Source organism: Schistocerca cancellata, chromosome 6 (assembly GCF_023864275.1).
Source record: "Schistocerca cancellata isolate TAMUIC-IGC-003103 chromosome 6, iqSchCanc2.1, whole genome shotgun sequence".
Classification (NCBI taxonomy): domain Eukaryota; kingdom Metazoa; phylum Arthropoda; class Insecta; order Orthoptera; family Acrididae; genus Schistocerca; species Schistocerca cancellata.
Genome location: NC_064631.1, coordinates 584,696,331 through 584,708,499, shown reverse-complemented (window position 1 = coordinate 584,708,499; position 12,169 = coordinate 584,696,331). Strand labels below are relative to the sequence as shown.

Sequence of the window (12,169 nt, the reverse complement as noted above, 5' to 3'; positions counted from 1 at the left end):
TATGGCCATACAGAATTCTGTTCAGTGACGTGAAGCTGTTTCCTGGTCATACTAGTTCACCTATGTTCCACTACCAAATATAATAAGCGGGAGGAAAAATGTTTCAGCTCTGAACAATTTACATAAAGACTGCCTCTTCTTTCCTTTGTTCCTCTATCTTTGTACAGTAATCGTACTTACCCAATTATAAGAAGTTTTTTCTCAAATTCGTCATTCGAAAAATACAGGGTTGTCTTATTATCACAGATTATACAAACTGTTGCTGAGGTTACCATTTCTACATAGTTTAGTAGAGTATATAGGGGTAGTCTTACATTTATAGAGGTCGTCTGACATTTAGATATGAAGCTTTGCAACTGATGTCAATGCAGATTTATTCTGAAGAATTCGGAAGGAGAGGCCTCTGCAAATAATACTCACATTCCAGGAGGCTCAAGATTTCCTGATAGGCCTGAGCACTTGATACAGTATCGACGCTGCTCAATCAATCACGTGACATTAGCTCGCATGGCACTACTTACTGCAAGAAGTACAAGAGAAACTACGAACTAGCCACTAGAACAGTCTATTGCTTTGATTAAAATTTGATAATTTTGTGAAACACAAGAGGAAGTAGCATTAAATTCAAATTACAAACTTTCGTTTTATTCGAAAAGGTTTGCAATAAATGTTCCCATACATGTATGGATCTTGTATAAAAACATTAACACTGCTTTTTAAGTAAAGTTAACATTCAGAAATGGAAATGTTGTCCTTCCAAAACACATTAGTTGATTCAGAGACCAGATCAAAATTTTATTTGGTTATGAGAGAGTAATGATTTACCAAATGGATTGCAAATGAGAAATTCGGTTTCTGATCACGCGTTAGAATACTAGATAGAAATGTTAGCAGCTTTTAATCAGCTTTAGAACATGACTGTGATATTCAGATAAAATGAGGACAAAAATTAATCCAGAATGAAATGTCTAACAAAGAAAATCATTCATTAAACTCACTGTAATTGTTGTGAGAATAAATTACAGTGGCAAGACCCATCGTGGAGATAATACCAACAGACACCTGTAACTCAAAGGATAAACATTAAGTTTAAGAATCGGACTGAATAGTGATTGCAGTCGCGAATTTATATATGAGTTGCCGTTGTCACATACGAGTTGCACCCTAGAAAATATTCCAGTCCGTATTCCACAGTTGCTCAAAAACCACCCTATGGAAGGGTTGGAGTGGGAACAGTAACACTAACTTGGCTGTGAACTAGAGTGTTGGGAGGGGAGTGGCGAGCAGGCAGCAAATTACTTCCTGTTGCCAACCATGGGAATCTATACCTAGTATTTTTGCTTTTTAGGTACATCTACAACATTTAAACTGCAGTTTACCTGCATCAATCTGTAGTCGGAATTAAATTGACTTTAAAAATGGACAAATACTCAGGAATAGTATTCATTTCTGTAGGAGACGGTAAAAGTGCAGATAGGGGCTAGTGGCATACTTCTGTGTTTTGTGCTACAATGTCGACATTCATCTTGACGTATGGCAAATGAAAGAGGATGTATCAGTAGCTAGTTGTACACAGCCAATGAGAGAGTGGCAGGCAGACAATATGTTTGGAAGCAAATGACACTATAACATTCACACGTCACCACACAAACTGCTGTGCTATTAGCAGGATGATAATGACGACTACGATAAATGATACAGGGTGACCACCAAATCTTAATTTTCAAATTCAAGATTTTTTCCAGATTAAAAATAATCATTTTCCATGTTGTCACATAACTTATTTTTACCTAAATGAGGTTAGCAAACACACTGTGCTGGAAATAACAGGTAACATATTTTTAAAATATATGTAATACAAGCTGGACCATGTCATGTTATGATGTACAACACACACCCTACAGTGTAAATGACTAAGTCAAGTTTGAACAGTTGCAGGATACTGCACATTATGTGACACAATTGTATTTGAATTGCATTCCTTTATATAACACTGTCTGTTCATTTAACCTAAACTTCTTATGATCATCTGATGGTTTAAACAGTCAGTGTGTAACAGAAGCAATAAAGGGCAGACATACTAAAATACAAAGTCACTTCTCATGAACTAATGGCTGTAGAATGTTGCATTTCATCCAGAAAGAATACTTGAAGTTTCATTTAGGACTGTATCTTTGAAATTTTTCAAGGCAACAATAACCTAAAATTGGTTTCTTTATCAAATAAAACATAACTGCATGATTAAGCAACCAATACTTTTCAACAAATCATGTTACACATACTGTTTGTCTCAATTCATCTACAGGCCTACTCTATGGAATATGAAGTGGCAGATCAGTGCTAGGGCTACTTTTGAGGAAACATTGTGGCGAGCCATCTATTATTATGTGAGATATAGCACTTTGAATTTTCATCAAGAAAGCAGAATTCTCACCCCTCCCAGTCTGTCAAGATAAGCGTACAAGTGATGTCTGATGCATACAACACACACGCTGCATATTCCCAGTTCTCTGTTTAGCTACCCTGCACATTTGAATTTGACTGGCCCTACTGTAACATACTTACTAAGGTATAACACACACACACACACACACACACACACACACACACACACACACAGAGAGAGAGAGAGAGAGAGAGAGAGAGAGAGAGAGAGAGAAGACTGACAGTTTATTTCCTAAATAATATTTGAAAATGACAATACACTGTACTTTCAGGAGACGAACAGCTACTTTTTTTCTGTTTTTCTGTTTCATTTATATTTTTTCCCAATGATGGTTTTAAAACATTCGTGTACACAAACAAGTTTAGTCCTGTAAAACTCTAGCACCACATCAATGAATTTTAATGCCTCAGTGAGCATAATAGCACGTAGGCCTAATGGAGAATGTTGGAAGCTTAGGATTCTGGAATTCAGAGGAAACAGGGGGGGGGGATCATTTCAGGAACAATGGACGTATTGGATTCAGCCTCACGGGTGCCTGGCAGTAACACATGCGTTACCAGTATATGAGCAATAGCACATTTTATAAAGATACATTATTTTGTTCTAATTAGGATGCTTCAGTTTTCTGTTCTTACAGTTTGAAAAAGACACTGAAATATACACAGATGATCTGCAAACCACACAACTGCAAATTTACCTGTACTTGTGTAACTTTATTTATATTGTTTTTGTTTAATCAATTTTAATAATATTTTATGAAATCACTTGACATATATAGCCATCTGCCTATATTTCACAAACATAAACAAATTCTGCTTTTTGCTCTATAAATAACAAGTTTCACAAACAAATAACTTGGAACATTTATAAAGTATTATAATTTATACTGTATTATGAACAAGATAATCAAAAACCAGTAAAAAATATTTAGATGAAAACTAATTTATCACATGTCCAATTTCTGCTGTAATTTTAGATGCTTTGGCCAATATTTTTGTTTTATTACATTCTAACATCTTAATTGCAGACTGTATTCTTTTTCTGGCAAATTCTTGTTCTTGTTGTTTTTCAGTTTAACTTGGTTGTTTCCTTTTATCGTCTTTATACAATGAACTTGCTTTACACGCAGACAGAATTAAACTTTTGTCGATTTTTAAACTGTGAACACCGTCAACATCATGGATTGCAGCATATATATGCCTTTGAGCAACAAGACTTTTTGCATTCTGATTCTGAACAATACATTCAGAATTTACTGAAAAATGTCATTCAACAACTGTATTTCCATGCAAAAGTATTAAGATGATTTTGAGAAACTCTACAAAGTTACAAGATTCTTTTTTTGACAATTTAACCACGTTCCTCCAAAATTCAACCATACAAGTTTCATTTCTTTTGAAAAGTCTCATTTCTCTTAAAATATGAGCACTGCTACAAATATTGAAAAATTCTTGTTTAAAATGATCTGCTTTTATGCCACATAACCTTTCACCAGAGACAAGAATTTCAAGACATAATGTCAACCTTTTAACAGCCATTTCTTCATTTAATGCTACTGAAGGGTCCAAACATGAAATGGTATAAGTAATTTTATATTTCAATGGTGACCTTTCAAGTAACTTTTGTATCATGGGAATAACACGACAACACATTTCTTCTTTAAGCCTCAAGATGTCAGTCGGGTTCTTAGCTTTCTTTAAGGCATCTCGTGAAGTAAAATCCAATAAAAAGCACTGCACAGTGTCTTCTTATCCTTCATGTCAATTTTCATGAGGGATCTTTTGTTTACGAAAATGTCTGAACTGACAACTCGCTGCATTAAAGAGGTGGTAAGAGTGAACAAATCATTGTACAAAAAAGAAGGCAAATGTACATCAATTTGGAAATCACGTAAAAAAATCTTCGAATGCATGCACAATCGCAGCAAAAAAATCCAGTTTTGAACCTAACAGTTTGTCTTTAACAGCTTCAGATAGGGCTTTAAAGCTAAGTGAATTAGAGTTTTATTTTGAGCCAATTGAGAAACATAATTTCTTAGATGTGGAAGAATTTTTAGAGCTCATTTGGCCACATTTGCATTTTCAATTCATGCCACAGAATTCCTAAGGAAAATTTGAGGAGGCTGTATATTCTGTATATTGATCTCTCTGTGTAGGCAAATCATGAATCAAATAATACAAGGATCTCAAAAATTGTGCGATTCCCATACCAGTTTTGAAAGCTCCATGAACTAAATGCAGGTTGAAACTACCTAACTGCAAGAGTTCCATGTTTTCAGAAATTTCTTTTAGCTCATTACTGAAGTCCTTACAAACTAAAATTCACATTTGGTCCATCCATCAACAACTGAAAAATTTTTGGAGGGTTCTGTAAATCATAAGATTCTTTCAAGTCATCTAGTAAGTGACTGGTGCTCGTGTGTTGAATAAAAGCAGAGTCAAAATATTGGTTTGAAACCTGTAACTTATTTAGATCTCAAAAACTAACATGAATGTCCACTTGTATTTTTCAAGGAACAGTATTTAAACTCTCATCAAATTCAAGAAGAACTTTACCATGTTGTTTAATCATGTAAATAAATTTTCTATAAACAATACTACATGCAATATTTGTTCTATGCAATTGCATTTTCACAACAATTTGATTGTATGGAAACATTTGCGGAAATGATGATATGCAAGCAGTCACAACTTGGGGATTGACAAAGGATTATAAATTGAATGTAAGCACCACAAAATTTCAGCTTTTATGACATTTTCTGATTATAAAAATGACTGCACTGAAAATATTTAAAAAAAAACTCCAAATTCAATTTGCATGGTTGCAGAGAAGATAATAAAATTTAAAAAAAAGTGATGACCGAAATAGATCACAGCACTCTAAGGGAAATCTCACTTCGTAATGGCTCATTTTTATGAAGGTTGACACACTCGGGTGTAAAAGTTTTTGAGAATAATTTTAAATGCAAAGATAATTCTAATCAACATCTTCCTCCCCTACATTTGCTCAAAGTCTCAAGGAATACACTTCGACTGTTCATCATGGTTAATAACCAAATCTTATACAACATAGGCTTATCTTGTTCACTACTTTGGGATTGAATTTTCATTGCGTCAGGTTCCTGGCGTTGCATAAATATATTTATTGGAAAAGATTTCCGTTTGTTTGCGGAAAGTCTGCATTTTGGGCTTGAAGCAGGGCTGTCCAAAGCACTTTTCCCCATTGTCGAAATATTTAACATTGTGTTGCTTCAAGAGGATAATGCATTCATTTATAATTTGGTGACGTGCATAACCTAGGGATAAATTGATTTGTGCATACTCTGGAATCAAGTTATACTCTGTTTAGGCATGACTGTAGAACACTGCGCTCTGATACGTTACGAACTTGTTCAACTGCGCAGGCGATTCACACTATCTGTTTCCATTACTGATGGAAAGATGTAGATGGCACTAGTCTCAGAAAACATGTAACAATGGGTTCATTTAAGCAGCTGCCACACAGCTACTTTCAAGAACTAAAAATAAACAGGCGTTACTACGCATGTGCAGCTACAATGACATAGAGACTTGTGTTTGATCTTTGCAAAGCTTAAACACTTCTCATCCCATTTCTGATTAGATTCCCGCGCATAGTGGTGGATAAACATCTGATATGCTTACCTTACTATTAACAATAAAGTGTAAATGTGAAATAACTGAACATGGGAACTGCAATAGCTTTGAAGCAATTGAAAAATGTGCCACAAACAAAATACGAGTCATGTGAAGTGTTCTCCCACTCTAACTCATGTGCGAATCTGAAACATTGGCAGCGGCAGAAAAATTTTTCTGGGTACATTCGGGCTGCTAGTTATCACTGCTTATACACCACACAGCCATACTCTAAGTAGCCAGAAGCAGAATGTGCTGCTTATATACAATTTCAGTTCTCTGCATGAACGACATGTTGTCTGACAGCCTATACTTTTTTTTTTTTTTAAATTGTTGTTGAAAGAATTATTCAGAACTGAAGAAAACCAACCTTCCCGCTGAATTCTTATATTTTCGAGGTTATGCTCACACCATTTTTTGGTTGGCAATCAGCATGTTAAAAAATCACTACCAACGCATTTACAATTAACACTCCCAATGTAAAGTCATCCACAGGAACTATCAATCATAATTTCTAACAGAACATCAATGCCAACTCGTATGAAGCTTTGAGTTTTGAGTTATCAAAATGCTCACAAGGGTGTGTTTCCTGGAAGACATTCAAGCAAAAGAAAACTTACCTGCGTAGGTTTGTATGGGTCACTTACTGAAATATACGAATTTAATGTAGATAAATACAGCCTTTCATTCAAGGAACGATTTCACACGAACAGACATTCCAATAACATCATGTCTCTTGAACAGAGAACCACATTGGGAAAGAAATTATGTCAAGTTGTATGGATGAAGACATTGAGATAAAGACGGAAATACTCAGATAATATCGAAATATGTAGCCTAATATTTGAAGGATTCTTAAAAGAACCATAACTTGATTTAAAAATGATTTTGTATACAAAAATGAAGTGATGGATACCATTTTTTTAAAATCAGGTTCCTCACAGAAATTCAGTCTTTTCCAGGTTTTTCCTGTTTTTTTTTTTCTTTTCTTTTTTTTTCCCCCAAAATTCAAGGCTTTCTCCTGGTCTCCAAGGTTTCAAGGCTTGGTGGCCATCATGTGATATCACAGACTACAGGGCTAGTAAGCAAAAAAGGTAGAACAGAAAACTGCCTGAAAAGTAATGCAAACCATTTCGTTTTGTTTATTTCCCCTAGCATTATCAAAATGCAGACAATCAATAAATGGAATAAGTTTAGAATATGTATAATGTTAACTTTTTGGTAGATATTTCATGTGAGCAAAACAGTTTGTAATTTTGATTAGTCAAAATACGTTAAAAATAAATTTTTCTCAAGGAGCCTCTTTAAAAAAGGAGTGGTCGTCTTATATTCATGGTTCTCTTACATTCGAGTAAATATGACGACGACGACGGTGATGATGATGATAATAAATTTTAATATATTTTACATTTGTTAGCACATAAGAAAGAGTGTTGGAATTTTTTTATCATTGTTGGGTTGTTACTATGAGCGAAATACTTAGAAAGCAGACCTGTTAAAATTCTTTTAAGTTGGCCCTTTAATTTGATGGCGTGAATGAATGAGTAAACCACTTTGCTCACATTCCTCTCCCAAGGTTTTCTGTTAATATTCTTTTCAGTGATTTTATATCAATTTTGTTTTAAAGTTTCAAGGGCACAGAATGAATAACTAGTACTTATCTCCAAGAACTGACGTTTCAGTACTGCTGATAGACACATTAAAAGTAGAAAATCTACACCTAGCTTTGAGGACTGTTAGCTGCTTCTTTAGGAAGGAGATGACGGATTTGAAAGAGTGGGGCAAATCACTCGGACCCCAACGCTGAGATGGACCCACCAGTTACGAGGTTGATGTGAGACAACAATGAAATGGGAGGTGTCAGAGTGTATGAGGTCAAAAATGGTACATTGGTAAACATTTCAGCCCAGAGGTGATAGAAAGACAGTGTGAGAAGTAAAGATGGATTGAGAGGAAGAGAAATGAGAATTGGAATGAATAGTACAATTAAGAACTATAAGGAAAGAAAAAAAATGAGACGGGGAAAAACAAAAGAGAGAGAGAGAAAGAGAAAGAGAAAGAGAAAGAGAAAGAGAAAGAGAAAGAGAGAGAGAGAGAGAGAGAGAGAGAGAGAGAGAGGGAGAGAGAGAGAGAAGATGAACATAATAAAAGGAAAAAAAGGAAAGAAAGAAAGGGAAGGAAAAGCAGTGAAAAATAGGAAGCAAAAGGGAAAATTAGAAAAGAGGGGGAATTAAGAACTTGAGTACATAAGGAAATACTGCCAATGTAAACATACATTAGAACATAAATAACCAAGTAAGGGCGGTGGTTTGTTAATGGACGAGAACGGTGGGAGGTGAACACACATTGGAGAACAATTTCCTAACTGCAGAGTCCAGGGAAACAGGTCCTGGATGAGAGGATTCAAACTGCAAATACTCAGGCCTCTTGGGACTTACTGTAGAGCAAGCTCAGGAAGTATCATGAGCTTAGCAAGTTTAGTGATGGTCATTCCGATATGAAAAACTATGGAATGAAAATGTTAGTTGCTAAACAACATGTGTGGTATTTTGAGTTGTCCTGCCTTTGACATGATGTAGGATTTGCCCATGATGTGGCAACAGTTAGTAGTAGTGGGAGGGACAGCACGGACAACTGCAAGGATATGGTTTGACAAGAACAGTTTGGGGGTTAGGAGGGTGATGGTGAGTGACATTGGGTGGTGTGGTAAGGATGTTGGAGGGAATAACCTAATTTCAAAGTTTGACTTGAAAAAGTCATAGGTATAGCAGAGGAACCTATTGAGGCACTGGAAACCTATCTGGTACTGGGCGACAATGAATGTACTTTTGAGTTTTCTGCAAACGGGAGCTGCAATTTTTGTAGGGTAAGAGGACGAGAATGACAGGAGATTTGTTTGTGGACTACATATATGTTGTAATTGTGAGAGTTGTTCTTCACTGGTGTCAAGACCACAACTACGTCATCAATAAATTTTTAATGAGCCAGGGGAGACTGCTTCTGTGTGTTGAGGGATGCAGCCTATGAATAGGATGGCACGGGATGGCCCCATCCTGGTTTCCATTGAGATGTCCCTAACTTGGATGGAGGTCTGATCCTCAAAAGTGAAGTAGTCGTGGGTAATAATGAAACTGGCTAGTCTACCATGGCTGAGAGGCATTCGGTGCAGGCTTTGAAGCCTGCTACAATGAGTCAGCCTGTACATTTGATTTGTGTACTTTTGGAAGTAGGTAGATGGTAAGAGTGTGTGGGACAGGAGAGGTAAGGAATTCCATGTTGGCAGTTATGAGTCCATGTGAGAAGCCACAGGTTTTTAAAGTGTCTGCAGCTCACTTTGGATGAAAGAAACAGGTATCTTTAGAAACAGTTTTGTGCCACAAATTGTCCAAGAGCTGATTACGGCCCCTTACAACATACTCCCCATAGTCAGCAATTACTGTGGTGGAGTCTTTGCACACAGGGAGGATTTTGATGAAGTGATCTACCTTCAGGTCAGCTTGATGATGGTTGAATTTCAGTAAAGTTCTTCAGTTAGGATTGAGAAGTGATGTCGAAAATGTGAAATGTATGCAGAAAATGGTTTGGAGAAGAAGAGGAGGAGAATCTCTTTGGGAGTTTGGTTGGAGATGTCCCAAATTCTGGTTAAAATAACTTTGTGGTTCAGGTTGCTGTGAGTCGAGTGGCAGTAGCCAGCAGTCAGCCAAGTTATTTTTCAAGCAGCATTTGCTCATAGTGTGCCTGCTTTGTAGGTACATGCAGAGCCATGCCAAGCGTGACTAGGCTGAAGTACAAAATACACATACACACAACCACAACTCACACACATGGCCACTGTGTTTGGCCAGTGAGGCAGTCCAGGCTCAGTGACCAGAGACGATGGTCAAGTGTGTATGAGAGTTTTGCTTGTGTGAATATGTGTGTGTATGTTTATTTTTTTTCCTACTTTAGAAGAGGGCCTTTTCGCCCGAAACTCAAATATATAACTGCCTTTTGTTGCGCCTATCTACAACTTAATGTCTCCTCTATATAGTAAGTAGAAATCCCACCTTTTCATGATATTGATACAGTAATTTTAATCAGCATATAGGAAGTATTCAATGCTAGCTGTTTTGGTGGTGGACTGGGACTATGAACTTATACTACTAATTAAGGTTACGGGTGAATGAGAGGAATCCTTGACTGGGGCAGTGTAATTGAATTTGAGTGGGGGGAAGGAAAACTCAGAGAGATTTAAATGAGAGGTTTAGAACTAAATGGGGGTTGGGATTATGAGGTGTTGGAGTTCGATTATAGTTATGATTGGGCTAGGGTGGGTGATGTGCTGGAATTAAGAGGGAAGTAAGGTGGCCAGGCTAGGAGTGGGGTTAATTTGGTGGCTATCTCATGGATGGTGTTTGCTGAAGAGTATAGTCACAAAAAATAAAAGTATGTTACCTGGTGCAGAAACAAAAATGCAGATATAAACAAGTCAACAATTCTGTAATTTTATGTTTTTCGTCTCCAAATCTTCCACAGAGAAAATATTTAATCACTCCATTCATCGCTTCTATAATTTTTCCCCCACTGGTTAGTCTTTAAATTATGAACAGATCACAAATCAATTCACTAACAGTCTTTGAAAGTTTTAGAGACTTTTTGTGTAGTTCTTTGGTTTTCCAAAAACAGAAACTGATGATTATCCATAAATGTATTCAGTTGAGGTTGTGGTACAATGTGTAGCATGTAGATTTTGTTGAGATGCCATTACTTTATTTCGTTCTGACTCAATTGAACAGAAAAAGGAGGAAGTGGGGAGGGAGGAAGGATTGTAATTGATGCTTCAGAAGACACATGGATTACCACTCAGTAATGTAATGATACATTTGTGTGTTAAAAACTACCTCATTGATAAAATGGTAGGTAAAGTAATAGATCACCGTGTGAACACACATTACTCAATTTCACATCTTAAGCAATAATTATTGACAATAGTTCATCAAGATAACAAAATAGAAAGAACTGACAGCTAATTCAGTACTGCTTCTAAAAATCCAAACTCAGTCTCAATTGCTGTGGCAGCATGACGAATTTATTTCCATATGAACCTCCTGTTTGTGTGGGTCATGAATTTGCGTTACTGGAGAGGCTAAGGCAAAGAGTGTACAGTACAGCCGGGCACCAAACAAATGTAAAAAGGTATCAGAGTATGTTACAGAGATTTTTTCTCTCATTCTGAAACTATGGTCAGGAGTTAAAGCATAACTAGAGTGAGATACTTTTCACTTTTACTGAAAAAGCTCCATCATGACTGTCACACTGTAAACGTTATGAGCTTTATGTTCACTTGATTGTTACAGATGTAAAGAGAGTTTTGTTTAAAAAGCCATACTGCAAGCGAATGTTTTGATCTGGAAGTTACAATACTGCAGCCCTGTTAAAAAATAGTGAATGCATCTATCATGAGTTTAGCAAGTTTAGTGATGGTCATTCCAATATGAAAAGCTATGCAATGAAAATGTTAGTTGCTAAACAAAATGTGTGGTATTATGAGTTGTTCTGCCTTTGACATGATGTGGCAACAGTTTGTGGTAGCGGGAGGGAGGGGGTGCTTGGAACAATCTTCTTAACAACACGCTTACTTCGACACTCAGTAAATCAATTCTCACCAAGACTACTGAAAAATCAAAAAAACGTTTATATTCTTGACAGTGGGAGAATCAAACAAGAGGTGACAACCTACTACATGTTATCTGGACTCACCATAACGTGAAAACTGATACCTGCCTTTGTTTATAAGTAACTGCAGTACATTATTTTAAAAAATCATACAATGAAATCTGTAGGGAATATTCACTGAATATGCTTACAAGTGCTAAACATATACTATAAAATACCTTGAGTGTCACTGCTGGTCTGTCCTAATCTATATCCAGTTCCTGAAAACTTTTGTTTCTGCCCAGGTGTAGGATGTCTTGGGTCCACAACTTCTGCTCCATGCCTGAAAAACAGACAAATGTAAACAAAACCAATCCTCAACCTCAGCTCAAATTTGTATAAAACAACAAACTTCATGCACAATGGGAATCTCCTT

At 36.4% G+C, this 12,169-nt stretch overlaps 1 protein-coding gene across 2 annotated transcripts in view; it reads right to left on the bottom strand.

Moving 5' to 3' along the window:
* Positions 1-12,169, bottom strand: part of LOC126190785 (NSFL1 cofactor p47-like) — a 56,530-nt gene that overhangs the window by 30,996 nt on the left and 13,365 nt on the right. For both annotated transcript variants that reach the window (XM_049931328.1, XM_049931329.1), the window contains exon 4: positions 11,973-12,076. In XM_049931328.1, coding sequence (XP_049787285.1) covers positions 11,973-12,076 — 104 coding nt within the window. The remainder of the gene's footprint in view (positions 1-11,972; positions 12,077-12,169) is intronic.